Below are 18,551 nucleotides of genomic sequence, written 5' to 3' on the forward strand. Positions count from 1 at the left end.
CAATTAAAGAAATGCATATTTTTTTCTTGCTTTTTAACTCTATTTAGAATAAAAAGAATAAAATACTTAGGAATTAACTTAATGAAATAAATTTAAGAGTTTATACTACAAAACTACAAAAAAACTCATTGAAAGAAATTAAAGAAAACCAAATGAATAGAAAGAAATTTCATGTACGTGGATTGTTAAGACAATAATGCTCACAAGTTGATTAACAGATTTGAAACAATTGCTATTAAAATCCTAGTTGTATTTCCTTGCAGAAATTTACAAGCTGATTCTAAAATGCACATGAAAATATAAGAGTTTCAAATAACCAAAACTATTTTGACAAAGAATAAAATAGACTCATACTTCCTGTTTCAAAACTTAGCAAAAAGTTATAGTAAAGACAATATGGTGCTGGCATGAGAACAGAGATAGAGATAAATTGAATGAAATATACAGCCTAAAAATAAAGCCTTATATCTAAAGTCAATTTCCAGCCAGGATGCTAAAGCAATTCAATAGAAAAGGATAAATTTTGAGCAAATGGGACCAAGATAATTTAATAACCTGATAGACTGAGACTGTGTCATGTCATGGTTATAGACATTGTCAATAACCACATACAGAAGAATAAATTTGTCCTTTATCATTATCATATACAAAATTAACTCAAAATGAAATATACCTGAATTAAGGCTAAAATTATAAAGTTGTCACTTCGGCGGAAGTGTAAAACTTTATGACCTTAGATTAGGTAATGGTTTCATAGAAGTGATACCAAAATACAAAGAAAGAAAGCAAAATTAAATTGGTCTTCATTAGCATTTAAACCATTTGTTCTTGGGGCTGAAGATGTAGATCAGTGGTAGAGTGCTCACCCAACATGTGCAAGGCCATGGGTTCCATCCCCAGCACCAAACACACACACATACACACACACACACACACACACACACACATACACACACACACTTTCTAAAAATATTTTTGGCTATAGATGAACACAATATCTTTATTTATTTTTTTATGTGGTGCTGAGAATTGAACCCAGTGTCTCACACATGCTAGGCAAGTGCTCTACCATTGAGCCACAACCCCAGCCTCTCCACCACACACACACACACACACACACACACACACAATTTTGTTCTTCAGCAAGCACTAAAGTAAAAAGGGTTCAGGGTGTATCTCTGAGGTAGAGTGCTTGCCTAGCATGCACAAGATCCTGGGTTTAAACCCCATAACTGAATATAAAATTAAAATTAGACAGTAAGTTTGACAAGGTTTGGAACACTTACATATTGCTGGTAGAATGTAAATTGGTGCAGTGACTTTAGGAAACTAAAGTTACTTTAGGAAACTTAGCACTTTAAAAATTAAGTACTAAGCTGGACACAGTGACACATGCCTGTAATCCCAGTGGCTCGGGAGGCTGAGGCAGGAGGATCAAGAGTTCAAAGCCAGCCTCAGCAAAAGCCAAGCACTAAACAATTGAGTGAAACTCTCTGTCTAAATAAAATACAATACAAGGCTGAGGATGTGGCTCAGTGGTTGAGTGCCCCTGAGTTCAATTCCGGATACAAAAAAAAAAATTAAAGACTGTATAGAATTGCAATATTACTGAGCAATTTCACTCTCGGGGAAATAGAAACTTGTCCCTGTAAACTTTGTACACAAATTTTCATAGCATTATTCTTAATAGAGAAATGTAGAAACAAATTTCCATCAACTGATGAATAGACAAACAAAATATGGTGTATCCATACAATGGGATAGTATTCAATCATAAAAAGAATGAAGCTTTAATAAATCCTACAACAAAGATGAACTTTGAAGAAAATGAAACTAGGTGAAAGAAGCCAATCACAAAAGAACATACACTGTTTGGTTTGATTTCATTATATGAAATGTCCAGAATAGAAAATTTCATATAGACAGAAAGTAGATTAGAGATAAGTAAGGGACAAGGAAAGGGGAAACAGGAATTAACTGCCGATAAGTACACTGTTTCTTTTTGGGTGAGAAAAATGTTCTAAAATTAGATGATGGTAATGATTATCCAACTCAGTACATTTACTAAAAGCCAAAACATGAGCTGATTTTTGTGGTAAATGAATTTTATCTCAAAAAAAATTAAAGCTATGCAGAGTTCTCTAGTATAAATTATTTATTTTATAATTGTTTCCAAAACCAAATCCCTGCTATTGATGTAAATTGATAAGACAGACTTGTGCCAGGAGTGACCTGTCTCCATAGTCAGAATTATGGAGGAGGAGGGACAATCAGGAACTTGATTCTTAACCAGAGGAATTTTGGTTTTTCTATATATTTGCCTTGAGAACAATAGTAATGATTTGATATTGTGACATGCCAAGTTGGTAGTGAAGGATTGTTCAAGAAAAATGTTCCCATTTCCCAAAACAAACCTGTAGACTATTAATTGAACTGACTGTGTGATTTGATGGAATGACTAGACCCCAGAAAACCTTTCTCATCTCTTACTCTGTGACCTTGAACCTGCCAGCTATCTATCTGCAGTTGTTTTATTTTCTGGTCACTAAATATCCATATACATGCCCAATACATTTCTCAGAACTTTTTTTTTCAAAAGAACCAAAAGGATATGAGATGTGAAGGTGCTTTGAAATTGACAGCACTGTAAAAATATGAGGCATTATTTATTTAACATCCTTCATTTTTCTTCAGATTTTGTTTTCAAAGAAAAGGAAACATAAGGTGCTAAGTTAAATGGTCCTTTTCAGATATTGATTGAGAGGGGCTGGCTCTTCTTCTTGAGGAAGAATGTTGCATGGACTCAAAAACTGACCTTGTGTGACATTAACAGATAGGGTTTTATAGAAAACTGTTTTATGGGCTATTTTCTTTTAATGTACCATTCTGGCAGCCTGAGAGTGATATGGCAGCAGACAGGTTATTGTCAATTAAACAAGAAAGCTGTCAGAAAGTCAAAAATGTTGAAATATGGTGAGCACAAATCCTAAGCAGATCATATGGCATCTGCTCAGCTGTTATTTGAACAGAGTTGCTCCATGTATGTGTCATTTTCCTGCAGGATTTAATTGAGCCCCTAACAATGGAAACATCCCTGCATTTGCATGCTGCTGTCAAATCAAACTTGGACCTTCTAAATGAGCTAGAACTGTGGGTAGTCATGGGAGAGTGGCAAGTGGAGGAGATGGTCTTTATCTCATTTTTCTCCACTCAGGATACATTGAAGAGGCCTGCATCATCCCCTGCCCCTCAGACTGCAAGCTCAGCGAGTGGTCCAACTGGTCCCGCTGCAGTAAGTCTTGTGGCAGTGGTGTGAAGGTTCGTTCTAAATGGCTGCGTGAAAAACCATATAATGGAGGAAGACCTTGCCCCAAACTGGACCATGTCAACCAGGTATTTTCCTATCTTCAAGACTGTTGAGATATGTTTTAGATTCACAATGAATGATCTGTCATTTCTCCAAAATGGACAACAGTTAATAGTAGCTCCTGAATAAGAAAACTGATCCATTTAATCTTCAGAATGCCTAAGTCAATTACACATACCTTGATAGAATCCCAAGTTAGATATGTTATCTTTGAATTCTCTGGGACTCAGTTCCCTGTAAGTGTACAGATATGGATAAAATTCAGCAGACAGAAGTAATACCTATCTTTGAAATGATGTCAAGGTATTTGAACTGTCATAAAATTATACCTAACTCGTATGATAATATTGTGCCATCCTTACAGTCTTCCTAGATTCTCAAAAAAGACATCGCAATTACAACTGATTAAGTTAAAATTGAAGAAAATATATAGGTGTAGGTCTAAAATTAGGAAAACTATGCTGTTAATCCACTTAAATTTGTTTGACATAAAATAAGTTGAGGGAAAAAATATGAAGATGCACATGCCTGTAATCCCAGCAGCTCATGAGGCTGAGGCAGGAGAATCATGAGTTCAAAACCAGCCTCAGCAAAAGTGAGGTAGGTGCTAAGCAATTCAGTGAAACCCTGTCACTAAATAAAATACAAAATAGGACTTGGGATGTGGCTCAGTGGTCTAGTGCCCCTGAGTTCAATCCCCAGTACCAAATATATATATAGAGAGAGAGAGATGGCTTTGAAGTCACTGTGAATACACTATCAATCTCATTAGTATCCACTTAAAATTTTTTTCGAGTTTTATTAGCATTTGGATACACACTTAGTTATCTCCTATCAATATTTATTATCTATACTCTATTGGAAATAAAAAGTAAACAGGCTAATTGGGGAGTTGTGACTAATTTAATGTAAATTAATGTATCCTATAATTATTATGTTTGATGTACATGTGAATTAAGAAAGAATGAATTTCATATAGTATGCGCTGATGTGTATTTGAATTTAAGTCACAACAAAATTAATCAAGTCCTTAAATATGTGGAAATGTTTCATACAGACATAGACTACCTAATTTTAGTTTCCAAACCTATAGCTCAGCAGTATACACACTTTTCTTTCTAAATTAATCTAAATTTGTTCATAACAATAGAATCACACTGAAGATAAAACAGAAAGAAAAACTTTTGAATAAATAAATAAAGATAAAGATCGTGGAAAATTCAATTCCACAGAAAGTATTCTCAAAGCATCCTGGTTTTTCCCAAGTTGCTGAATATATTCCTTATATTCTCGAGAGGGGATTAAATACTCCACTGCTGCCACCTACTGGTAGTTAAGCTTCCCTGTCATTGGGCATTTTGTATTTCTCAGTAGCTAGAAAATATTTCCAAAGAAAACTGAATTCTATGATTCTGATTATATAGATATGAAATGGAATAATTAAACTGAAATGTTTATAATATAAAAGAATGTTTCCTTACAAGTTGTGAAAACTTGACTTTTCAATAGTAAATCTTAATTTTAATAAATTATCATCCATGATCTAATAAAGAAATTCTGCACATATTTGTATACATTTCACATTAGAGAGCTTGTATGTGTATATGCAGCTAGTCAGATCTGCAATTAAAGTAAGTTTGTTCCCCTCAACATTTTCTTTAATAATAAATTTCCAAAGATTCAAGGCCTCATGCAATGTTGTCTTTGCTATGAAAAGTATTTTAGCCTGAAATCCTTTTGCTGTGACTTTTCATCTCTGATGTAATCTGACACAGAATTTAATAGGACATTTGTGTACTTGTTCTCAGCTTACTGGAGGCATATCAAGATTAACAGAAAAAAATCAAAGCTAAAACAAGAAATAATAGATTTTTGAACATGTGACTTTGAGCACAGATGTTCTACATAAAAAATAGAAACTTCTAGGTATACATGCATTAATAAAATATTTAGGGAAAGTAAAGAATATGCAAAGCTTTCATTAATATTAGAAACTGTATAAACTATAGATTCTTTTACTAGATTTATACATTACTAAATAAAATAAAAGACAATTCATTGACTTAAAAATGGTCTCTGAGGGCTGGGGCTGTGTCTCAGCAGTAGTGCACTTGCCTGGCATGTGTGAGGTACTGGGTATGGTTTTCAGCACCACATATAAATAAATAAAATTAAGGCCTATCAACAACTTTTTTTAAAAAGTTTTTAAAAAATGGTCTCTGAGAGCTAAAAAGAAAACAACCTAAAAAAAAAGACAAAGAAATAAAATGGTCTCTAGGGTACCATTCTCCAGTTGAGGAGCAAAATCTTCAAATCTTCATTTCCTGAAAGATAGATGGATTATTGATTAAGACAGATCAATGAATAGATGGGTCTATAGATAGATCAATATGCAGATATTAGTCCATTTATAAGCTGGATCACAAGGTATTTTCAATAACATTTCATCTCCCTGTGATATGTGTGTTGAGGTTGACTTTGCTTTCTGAGATTTCTTCATCCTGATCATCTAATCCTTTCCGTGGCTGTGTGTCTGCAAGACTCATTTGCACACCTTACTTTTCAGCAATAAGTGGTTGTTTTTTCTCTTTTATAGCCTAAGAAAACCTTTACCAAAAAAAATAAGCTTTTATATATAAACAATCATACTTGAAATTTAGAACATGAGTTCCTTTCATGATATACTGATATTTTTACTTTGTTTCTCTCCCTTTTCTTCATTCCTGTTGAATGCTGCTTCTAGGCACAGGTAAGTTAAACTTCTTGGTTCATAACAAAGTACTTTTTAAAAATTCCTGATTCCTTTTCCTGCCATTGTCTTTTATGTTTTACCAGAAGGAAATATCATGTTTTTCATTAATTTTTCCCATACCTATTCCTTTTATATTTCCTAGCATAGCTACCTGTGTTTCCTCATTTTATTGTCAGGGCCTGAGGGGAATTAGGAACAAGCTTCACCTCACTTTGACATAGCAGTGATACCTCTTACTAATGTTCTTGTGCATCTCAGAGAGGGACAAGGTGGAAGTGGGCCAAACATGGGTGTTTAGAGGTTACTCTGAACTGATTTCTATTCACTTCAAAGAAGGACATTAAAATGAAAGCCATTGCCAGGTTCCGTGGTGCACTGTAATCCTAGCAGCTGGGGAGGCTGAGGCAGGAAGATGGTGAATTCAAAGCCAGCCTCAGCAAAAGTGAGGTGCTAAGCAACTCAGTGAGACCCTGTAGCTAAATAAAATACAAAATAGGGCTGGGATGTGGCTTAGTCATCAAGTGCCCCTGAGTTCAATCTCTGGTACCAAAACAAAAGAAAAAAAATGAAAGCCATCAAAGGATTAAGAAGAACAGCAGGTCCCCTTTAACTTTCCCCTTCCTCAAGAGTTGCAGTGTTTATTAGTCCTGTTTTAATATGCACCCAGACATCAATGTGGTGACTTGTGGAAGTGACTAGTTTTATTCCAACAATGCATATTTTCTATCCCTATTTAGGATAGATTCACTTCACTCACTTTTAAGTGAGTTTTTAATGCAATAAAATTTGCACCAAAACAGAATACCAAAAGGCTACTTAAATCAATGTTTTCTAGAATTAGGTTCATAAAACATTTATCTGAAGTTTGTGTGTGTGTGTGTGTGTGTGTGTGTGTGTGTGTGTGTGTGTGTAAAATAGGACATAGTGAACTGTCACAGATTATGAAAATATTTTAAAAGGTTTTTCCTTACTGGTTGTATCAGCTTGGTGGCAATGGATTATAGTCCATATATGTTCTTTAGTTATTTCTCTAATTGAGAGCACTATATAATTGGTTCATTGCAGAAAAATTCCTGAAACCAAACATCACCCCCTAGACCCATGGGGCTGAATGTCTTCATGGAACCAGAGCATGGGTAATTTTCTTTGTTCCCTCACTGCTTTGGTCTCTAGCTGTGTATAATATGATCCCGATTATAGACCTTGCTTCCAAATTCTAAAAGATTGAAGATTAGCCTTAAGATGGCTTTATTTTATGTTATCTATCTTTTAATTTAGCTGTCTGTATGAAAAACAAAAAAAGTGTAACTCTCATTATTGTATGTATTTATCTGAAAAACAAGCTTATATATATATATATATATATATATATGGAAAACAGATATTTATATACTCTTTTGAGCTAAGTATTAAAGACACATAAAATTGTGAACAAAACAAATGTTCCAGAAAACTACAATACAGTGGAGGAGGGGGGGTCAGTTCAGGAAAATACATATCGAATCTGGTCCAGTGAGTCAGATCTATACTGACCATGCAATGGAAGAACAGCAATGCAACACAGCCAGCCCTCTCCTTTACCAGAATGCTCATGGAACTCCCTCTGTTTCTATTTCCAAATAATGAACAATAAGAGGGAGGAATGGAAGTTGCTTACCAATGAAATAATGATAGCACTGCTGAGATGATCCACGTGCTCACCCTTCTTGGATTCCCTGAGGTCAACTGAGAACCATGTGTATTTCAGGTGTACGAGGTTGTCCCATGCCACAGTGACTGCAACCAGTATATATGGGTCACAGAACCATGGAGCGTCTGCAAGGTGACCTTTGTGAATATGCGGGATAACTGTGGAGAGGGTGTGCAAACCCGAAAAGTGAGGTAAGGCTGAACTTGATTGCACAGAGAAGCCAGACTAAGCCATCTCCCAATCTCACATGTGCCTACAATGAGTACTCACACCACCCCAGTACCTGGATAAAATTGTCTTTTGTTCTTAGTGAGTCTGTGTTCATGGAAAACTTCAAGAGTATCTGCTTCCAGCAGCAGTTCATTATGTTCTCGTTTTCTGACTTAAAAATCATTTTACATTGAGATACACTTGAGGAGAAGCACATTGAAAGCAAGCTGAACTAATGCAGACTTTCAGCCCAAATAACTGTTCTCCTAAATAGATTTCTAAGCACATTTTTAAAAATAATCTGTTTAAAATTATTGCTCTTTTCTATGAAACTAGCTATTTTGAATACTCTAAAGTCACCTAGGGGGGCATCTTCCTGCAAGTCCTGGCTTGTATTGCCTCTCATTTGCTCTTCTTTAGCCATGCTGTCCAGTAGGGTGACCACTAGTATCTATTTCAATTTCAATTTAAACTAATGAAAATTAAATAAAGTTTCAAATGCATTTCCTCATTCACACTAGCCATATTTCAAGCACTCAACAGTCTCTTGTGCTTATCTGTTTGATGTACATATATAGAATATGCCTGTCATCATAGAAAGTTCTACTGGGCAATGTCATTCTGTTCTATAGCACCCCACATATCCCTATGTTGAAAAGATCCATTTACATGTCTACTGTATTTATTGAACTCTATGGGGTTCTCCAAGGACTGTCATATTCATAAGAATATGAATACCCTGATATCTAACACACATTTGATATTCATTAACTCTTCCATACAGCATCTGTCATATGATGGTTAAAGGTTCTAGAATCTTAGGGAACAAGTGTGTGAGGTTTTATCATCTCCATTTTATAGATTAGACTCCAAAGTTCTAAGTAACTAACATCCATCTAGTGAAGAGACAGAGTTTGAATTCAAACTCAAGTCTTCTGTCACTCTCTTTATATATCTTTCTTCTAATCCTGCTCAGAGAAACACACTAAAGACAAATTTAAAAAACAAATCCAGAACCTGGCAATACATGTTATGAAGTTCATTCTTACCTATAATTTAACTTTTCATGAATTTGATTGATGTTTCTTAATCTGTTTCAGTAGGAAAGTAGAACAGATGAACATATATATCATAAAACTTTCACATATAAACCAATATGTAACTTGGTTTCTAGTAAATAATTTTCTATTTTATTTTCAAAAGCACATCTGAAATCTCAATTTATATTTCTCTGAGGAATTTAATAAAGGTTAACTGGAGATGGAGAAGGGGTAGGGAGGTAATTAATAGATAAGGAAATAAGAGGATTCTGTTTTCTATCATTATATTTCCATATTTAAAATTTTATCTCAAAATTTTAAAATATTTTAATAACTACATTTGAATTCTATTGCTTGAATGTGCCACAATTGCTAAAACACTCTTGTTGGCATTTAGACTATATATGTTTTATTTTTATAAATAAAATCAATTTATATCACCCTTTAATACAGAACAAATATCGGGATCAAGTTTTCGAGCATCATTAAGAATTTGATCCAATTGGTTATTTGTTAGTAAAACAAACAAAATATATTCAATTACAGAAGAACTGCTGTTTTTTTTTCCCTAAACTACATGTATATGCTTCACCTCTCTTTGTGTTGCAACATATACTCTCAACATTTCCAAATACTCTTGAAAGAAAGTAACTTTTCAGATCAATTTGTTTTTTGAGTAAACATCTCTGATGCAAATAGGGAAGGAGGTCAGTATTGACTGTGATCTCTGATTGTGTAATAATGTTCCTATTTGTTACTGATTGAGTGATACACCTCCCTAACTTGATCCTCTGTTAATTAAGGTCACAGTGTCCTGCTTAACTGCAAACATGGGTGACATTTCAGCATAGTTGAGTCTATAAAGGAGCAGGTTTAACTGTATCTAGTCTCAGTATTCCTCTTTTAGGATTGAGTGGCTTATCAAGAATGGGTGGTAGAAATGGTTTGCTTTGTAGGAAGGGGTAGTCTTTCAATGACATTTTTTAGATTTTCCAGTACATGACGACAATTAAAAAATGAATAAATAAATAAGCAAACAAACCAAACAGATTTTGTTACCTTTACTGTTGTGAGCCTCTGGCCCCTCCTTTCATTTCAATCCCTTGGTCCCACATCATGGATTTCTAATACAGTTCACTATTCTCACAATGTTACTCTCACTTAGAAAGTAAGGCTAAGTATTTGAAGAAAATGGATGAATTTAAAATGCCTGCCTTCAACACTCAAAACTTGATTCAAATATTTATTTTGTATTCTAGGGTGATTGAAAAATTGTTGTTACCAAATAAAACAAAATAAAACCTTTATATAGTTTGAGTGCAAACAACAAGGGTGTTTTAGCAATTTTGGAACATTCAAGCAATGGAATTCAAATTTAGTCATTAAAATATATCTGAGAAAAATATTTTATGACATAAGATGTTCATAATGTATTGACTTTTCTTAAGTGATACAAACAAATAGTAGGGAAAGTTTGCTCCCATTTTGTGGAATGAAATATATGTTTAAAATAATAGTCCATTGATCGATACATAAATTCTGTTAAAAGTGATAATCTGTGAGTGATGGAATTATGAGAATTTTTATTATTCTGATTTTCCTAAAATGAATATATTTTTATGTAATAAAAAATTAAAGGAGAAGAAAAATCTTTGAAAATGAAGTTTTATGTATATAACTACTAACTGGAGTATTGGACATCTGTTCTTAGCTATGGATCAATAGGTAATTTTACAAGTTAATCCTTGTGCGTTGTGTCAGTACCCACAATGAATTTGTGATCTTTTCTTAGTTTGAATACAGCTTTTGAGCACAGAAATGCCTTGTCTGCCTGTAACCTCTCCAAACACTTTAGAAATGATATTAAAGGAAAACTTTTTCATAGGAAACTAAAATTCTTCCAAAGGGATGTATAATTTGATTTTTTCCAATAATGAAATCATACAAATGTCTACCTATACATGTTTTCATATGCTTTTATATTTTTATTCAGTATGCAAAAAAATTGCAGAAGTTGGTGTTTTATGGATATTTTTTAGGATACAAACTCGGTTAAGACATGACCAATGACAGTTTTACAGTCCTTGAATAAACCCCAGAACGAAAGGACATTTCTCTTAAATTTGGCAGCAGTCTATCTAAAAGTGATTCTGCAAAGCAGATTTGTGAAGATGCAATGTTCCTACTGGTTGTAAATCCCTAGGAAAAGTTTGGATTCAAGGTATAATTTGTGATGTAACTCAGTGGACAGCTTAACACATTGCAGTGGGCTGAGAGGCTTAAGAGCTCAAGTCTTCCTTTTCGTCTCCTCTGATGCAGTTCTTTTTCCAAACCCATTAATTTGGTTGACCTTTTCCAAGTTATAGATTAGAGAGAACGTTTTTCCCTTCCATTACTAAAATGGACAGAGAGATTATTAACTATGTAGAAATGAAGACACATTCCCAAGAGTAAAGAACCCTACATGAATACTTGCAGTAGAATAAAATGGAATAAAAGATTTGAATTTGTTTTGTTAAAAAGAAAACTAACAATTTAAAAATATATCAAGACACAGGAAGATCCAAATAACCAGATTTAGGGAATTTGTGCTTTTACAATTATAATTGTCCTTTCTCTTCTGGCTTTCTTTTCAGGTTAGCAGCAGATGGGAGGCTAAAATTACTTTTAGAATGACAAAACAAATTGATAAATGCCTCTAGTTATCTTTGAAAACACATCATGAAACCTCTTGTATAGATTTGCCACGTGCCTAGTCCTGCATATAGAATGAGTTCCACCTTCTCTATAGAATCCATTATTTTTGTTGATATACCAAAATTGTAACTTCTTGCATATATTTTTTAATTATGCAGAAGTACTACAACATTTGGGGCGACAGAGATCCTCTTAAGTCTTCAGTTTTGGAGAATGTGACTCATTAGATACAAAACTTCCTGCCCCATGATGATGTCTTCAGGAATCCCATCTGTCCCCTGGGTTAGCCATTATCTAATTGCACTGGTTTCTTCACTTATACATTTTCTTCTAGATGCATGCAGAATACAGCAGATGGCCCTTCTGAACACGTGGAGGATTACCTCTGTGACCCAGAAGAGATGCCTCTGGGTTCCAGAGAGTGCAAATTACCTTGCCCTGAGGACTGTGTAATATCTGAATGGGGTCCATGGACCCGTTGTGCTTTGGTAAGATGATCCATTATATTATTAAAATAGAATTTGTTTAATCCCTTAACACTAGAGCTTTAAAAATATTAAGAAAACAATAATAATGACAGAGTAAAAAAAAAATTGTGTGCCATGTTTACCAAAGCAAGGTGTGTTTTCTTGGCCACTTCACTGTATAACTGTGCTATAAAAGGTCAGCAGTACTTCCTCTTTCACTAAAACAGCTCCACCTCTTGCAAGCCCCTGCTCTTTCTAGACCCAACTTTCTCTCTCAGCACTCCATGCTTTCAGTTTGCTTACAAATACATAGCCTGTTAAAAGATAAGATGGTGATAATGATTCCTGTTAGTAAAAGGGGAAAAGAATGAAGCTCTTAGAAAGGTATTTTAATGGTGACAGTTTACTGCCATTTTTTGCTTTTTGCCCAGTCCATTTTATTTAAATCATAGGAATAATTGTTCACATAATTGGAGCACTACAGCAGTTTTAACACTAAAAAGCAAAGGATCCTGGTAAGAAACTGAGTAGAAAGAAGAAAGCTACATATCAAGGAGTCTCTTCCACACACTGAGTCTGTGTCTCTTTGTGTTTGGAAAGCCAGCTGAGAGTTCCAAATCACACAAGCTCCTGGGTTTCAATAGCCATAGGGGCTCTACCATGGTACTCCAGGAGGGGAGTCATTTTAAACAGCATTGGCTACTTAGATAGGAAACCTGGCTTATCCTTGGATACCTTTGTATAGCTGTACCATTCAAAACTAGCATCAAAACCAAGGGAAAGGTTTTGTGACTCTCACAACCCAATCATTTCTCCTCTGAACCTTCTTACATCAATGTGGAATTAATTTATTGAAATACAGTAATATAGAAAATTATTAGTGCATGTTTTCCAAAGAGAAATTGATTTCCCATCTCAGTGTTAAGATTATTCAAGATGCTGATGGATAACCAACTTATACAGCAGCAGCAAACAGTTGACTTCAGTACAGTTAAAGTACAATCAAGAATCAACTCTTTTTTACAAAAGTACACAAATTAATTTCCCCTTTAATTCTTGCTTTAGTTAGCAATTTCGCTGCTGTGAATAAAAGACCCAACCAGCACAATTATAGAAGGGGAAAAGTTTATTTGAGGGCTCACAATTTCAGAGGTCTTAGCCTATAAAAGGCTGGTTCCATTCCTTTGGGCTCAAAGTGAGGCAGTACATCATGGCGGAAGAGTGTAGTGGAGGGAAGCAGCTCACATGATGACCAAAAAGAAGAGAGAGAAGTCTCCTCTTGCCAGATACAAATATATACCTCTAAGCCATGCCCCCAATTCCTACATCCTCCAGCCACACCCTACCACTTCAGTTACCACTCAGTTAATCCCTATCAGAGAATTAATTCACTGATTGGGTTAAGACTCTCACAACCCAATCATTTCTCCTCTGAACCTTCTTACATTGTCTCACATGTAGAACTTGGACACTGCACATGGACACCGCACATCCAAATCATAACAATTCTATAGCATTAGATATGAAGTTATGCCAAATACCTGGATTACCTGCTACAGTGTCACTGTGTCTATAATTGTGAGATTCTTATTGTCACAGATCTTATTGAAAAAAGATTCCATTTTACAAAATAGGGAATGTTGAACCTTGACTGCTTCTTAAACTCATTAACAGAGATTCTAACCGCAGGAACACTTAAACTGTTAACTATGTCCATTTGGTTTCTATCTTAAGTGACCAAGTGATCATATGTAAAAGAGAGTTAGCAAAACATGTTATATTCCTGAGATTATGCCAATAGATATTTGAAATGAGAATAAAATTCAACTAGTTGAATAGCTGTGTTTCTTGGGTTTTATATTTTTAATGTATCTTGTTCCATCATGTAGGCCTATGTTAAGCAAACACTGATTAACTATTGCCGTCTCTGACAAACTATGTTAGGTATAGAGAATGCATAGGTAAATAAGATGAAGATTTCTTAATGTACACAGGACACACACACACACACACACATTGTATACAAACAGTGGTGCTGCCAAATACAATGGGAGCAGAGGAAGAGAAAGCAATTCATTTTGGCCTAAAGAAATCCAAGGAAACTTGTCCCTAGCGCCTTCCTATTCTTAGAAATCAAATGTTTTCAGAAGACTGTATCAGTCCGTAGAATTGCAAGCCAGTCTTTATAGAAGCTAAATTGCATTTGTGTGCATGTATATGCATGCGTTAGGAAAACAAAAGCCAATGATTTCTAGATAAAGTTGTCCTTAAAGTATTTCTTCAAGAAGTATGTGTGTGTGTGTGTGTGTGTGTGTGTGTGTACAGAAATTTATGTGTGTGTATGATATTAGCATTCTGTATTAATAAATGTGAGCATATTCATGTGTTTGGAATATGTTATCAGTATTTGACACATAGAATCTTAAGCATCTTACAGCTAGATGGAACTTCAGAAACACAACCAAAACTTTCATTTTTACATGGAAAACTGAAGCATAATGAGATTAACTGATTTGTTCAAGTTAGCCAGTGTCCCAAATGTTCTCATGCCCCAGTGTGCTCCCTAATATGCTATCTGTCCTGTGCCTGAGAGTTCACCATTCTGAGGAGTCCTATTGTTCCTTGTAAGCCTTGCAGTCAAAGCAGCTTCCGCCAAAGGTCAGCAGATCCCATCAGACAACCTGCTGATGAAGGAAGATCCTGCCCAAATGCTGTGGAGAAGGAACCCTGCAACCTGAACAAGAACTGCTACCACTATGATTATAATGTAACAGGTACGAGGTAGCCACCTCACCATGGAACAAAAGGCCAAATCCCTCTGCCAACTCAGAGGCATGCCAGTCAGTGTAGGTCATGTCCATCTGTGTGCCTCTTGGATGTCAACTTATCTCCCAGAAATAATTAGTTGTTAAATGACAGAAAGATGTATCTGTTTTATTTTTTAGTAGACATTAAGATATAGAGAATAAAAATATCACATAGACCTTGGCCCATAAAGTAGGTTGTGAATATTCTAAGCCATCTTATTTAATACATTCTCCCACTGTGGGAAGGTGTAATTAAAAGAAATATTTTTAGCACAGATATCAGATGCATTAAAAGATGTGTTTCTTTTGCAAAAGATGTTTAATTGCTATAATTAACTGCAGCAACAATTCTTGGGGTATGTGGATCATTTATAAACATAATTAGTTTTACATAAAAATGTCATCAGTCTTAACCTGGCCAAAGAATATAAATTAGCATTGTCAAAAGTAGAGAAATAGATGAATATTTTTCAGAAAAATAGGCATTATAAATTTCATTTTCCCTCAAATTCATTTAATATCATCAAGACACATATATGAAGAAAATATTTCATTGGTTCATATGATTTGGAACAACATCAAAGCTAATTTTGGAATTTTTCCTGGATAATTTCCACACTGAAATCCTCAAGAAATCTTACCATAACACGTAGCTGTCATATTGGCTCTTTGTTTCTTTTGATTTTCATTTTCAATTTCCTTTATAACACAAAGACAATCAAAGTTCTCTGGGACTTACATACCATGTTAGCCTGGGGGGAAAAAAAGTGACAGAATTATTTTTCAATTAATTATAAAATGAGAGAATTAAACACCTATGCCCCAAATGATTTTTTTAAATAAATAAGTTTATATTTTAAATTATTCTAAGTATGGACAACAAGTGAAATGCATAGTGTTTTATATGAATATACCTATACAAAGTACAATCCATTAAAATTAAAATGTTGCTAAAATAGAAATAATGCTAAAATTTTAAATGTTATTCGTATTAGGGGAAAAAAAAAACATTTTTAAGTGACATTGATCAGTAGGCCAAAGGCATTTTTACAACATCAAACCAAACGGCTAGCTATCAAGATTGTCAAGTAGACATCTGCCTTGAAGAATAATCCCCACAGCAATGTGCAACCCCAGCAATTCCATTTGACTCCTGATATGTGCAAAGCTGGGACCCATATGCTCTGCATGTGGCATGATTGATTGTGGAGCTTAGGAGGCAGTTGTGAATTAAGTATGGGATTCAGGTCATCAGAGTTTCATTTGAAATCTGTTTCATGCATAGCCTTCTGTTCTGATGGGCTCCTTTCCTTTCAGACTGGAGTACGTGTCATCTGAGTGAGAAGGCAGTTTGTGGAAATGGCATTAAAACAAGGATGTTGGATTGTGTTCGAAGTGATGGCAAGTCAGTTGACCTGAAATATTGCGAAGAGGTGGGTGGATGCTGTGTTTGATCTTTGCAAGTAAATTTCTCCCTGATAATTTCAATTCATTTTGAGCCTGGTGACCTGTGCTCCAGGCAGCTCACTGCCAACAGATGTTTATCTGTACTATTCACAAGCTGTTTAGTACCCTCTTGAAAAGAGACAGTATCCAACACTAGTGATTTTCACATATAATTTCCTGGGTTTTGTTCTGTTTGGAGCCCAAAGGTATGCTAATTAGCCTATTCTGAAAGAAATGCTTGGGAAACAATAAGTAATCAAGGTGAATAAAGGCAATTAATCTTAATCAGACTACTCATCATCTTTTGTAATTTGATGTGAATTTTGTGTACTGCCTGGGACACCTGCCAGGATCCATCATTTATTCTCTCTGTTGTTAAACATTGATCCCATGTGGTTTGGCAGCAGATTTTGATATTAGGATCTAATACCCAGCTGTGAGAGTCCAAGTTCTCAGATCTGGATAAGTGAGTTTGAAATTCAAACAAAGAAATGAGGTCTGCTATTACCGTCTTTCAGGTACAGAGAATTTTAACTATAGGTTCTCTAATGGATGGAAAATAATATCATCATTGCTAGGAATAACATTCTGAAATGTGAGGAAATAACAGTTGTTGACCTCTCTTAGTCCTGTTGTAATATTTTTTTTCCAATTTTCACACCAAAAAGGCAATCACATTTCTAACAAGTTTGACTCCTCTGTCTCTGAGGTCCTATGGGTCAAGCTCAAGACAAAACCAGCAGGAGCCTCAGTAGATCTGAGATAAGAGGAGCTTGTAACCTCAATTAAGAGCTCAGCAGACTGGCTCACCACATAATTCTGTCTGCACTTTATTATAAATCCATAGTAAGTTGTTCCAATTCCCAAGGGGGGAAAAATGGATAGAAATACTTGAATCTATTTAATTTTTTATCATGTGCACCTACCTTAACTTACATCTCTGCCCATGAAGCAGAACTCTCAAATGTGCTGAAACACCAAGCTGTTTAGATAATAAACATTTTTTCACATACTCTTACAACATAACTTGGGCTATTCATACCTTAGATTCAAATAATTTGAATTTCAAATTGAAATCATTTCAGTTTTGATACTAATAATGTAGAAGCATCATAAACATTATAAAAAGAACATTGTTGTGAATGAAGATTATTATAGTTAGATAATGGCTGAAGAACTCTCTGCATTCTACCTCTAGTTGATTAATATGGCCTGATTTGCAAATGTACCCAGAGATGCTCTCCTGGATCAGAATGTAATATAAAATGAATAGCTCTGACAGATTTTTGAAAACTGAACCCAAATCTCACAAGACCAATTTTAAACTATTTCATCTGACTAAAGGATAGAGGTATAAATAGGATCCTTGTTTTCTAAAGTGAAATACGAGTAAAAATCTATGAAACAACTAATTATTTTAGAGACAAGATTAAGTGAAAATATCATATTTGAATGCTGAAGTGACAATTAGGGAAATTAGGGATTTAAAATCCTAACATTCCACCAAACACTGTCTTCACTGCTCCTCTCTGTGGGAATTAGGTTTAACAGCTTACATCCCATTTTATTCATCCCTGTTGGATGCAGTAGTCTCCAAGAAAAACTGGGCCATTTGTTTGAACAATGGGCAGATTGCCTACCTACTAATTCATGTGCAAACCCTACATTCAGTGCAACAGCAGTGGGTAATGCTTACTGCTTCTCTAATGGCCACAGAGAAAGGTGTTATTACTGCCCAACAAAGAGGAAAATTAGGGTTAAACACACCTAGCATTTATGTGTGTGTATGTGAGATATTTACTCATCTTATACCTAGTAACCAGTTTCTCATTTCCTATTCTTTGAACACTGGATAGGTTTATTTCAGTTTACTTAGGCTTATATGTTTACATAGACAGATGGATAGATGATTGATAGAATGTAGGTAGCTACGTAGTTAAAGAAGAAAATAAAAAGACACAATACTCAGCCATAAAAAAGAATGACTTTATGACTTTTGCCAGTAAATGGATGCATCTGGAGATTATCATACTAAGTAAAATAAGCCTGTCCCAAAACATCAAAGGTTAAATGTT

The 18,551-nt window shown here is 34.8% G+C and overlaps 1 protein-coding gene across 3 annotated transcripts in view; it reads left to right on the forward strand.

The window, feature by feature from the left end:
* Window positions 1-18,551, forward strand: part of Thsd7a (thrombospondin type 1 domain containing 7A) — a 399,002-nt gene that overhangs the window by 355,864 nt on the left and 24,587 nt on the right. For all 3 annotated transcript variants that reach the window (XM_078040341.1, XM_078040342.1, XM_078040343.1), the window contains exons 14-18: window positions 3,215-3,393; window positions 7,867-8,000; window positions 12,091-12,244; window positions 14,853-14,997; window positions 16,348-16,463. In XM_078040341.1, coding sequence (XP_077896467.1) covers window positions 3,215-3,393; window positions 7,867-8,000; window positions 12,091-12,244; window positions 14,853-14,997; window positions 16,348-16,463 — 728 coding nt within the window. The remainder of the gene's footprint in view (window positions 1-3,214; window positions 3,394-7,866; window positions 8,001-12,090; window positions 12,245-14,852; window positions 14,998-16,347; window positions 16,464-18,551) is intronic.

Source organism: Ictidomys tridecemlineatus, chromosome 2 (genome assembly GCF_052094955.1).
Source record: "Ictidomys tridecemlineatus isolate mIctTri1 chromosome 2, mIctTri1.hap1, whole genome shotgun sequence".
Classification (NCBI taxonomy): Eukaryota; Metazoa; Chordata; class Mammalia; order Rodentia; family Sciuridae; genus Ictidomys; species Ictidomys tridecemlineatus.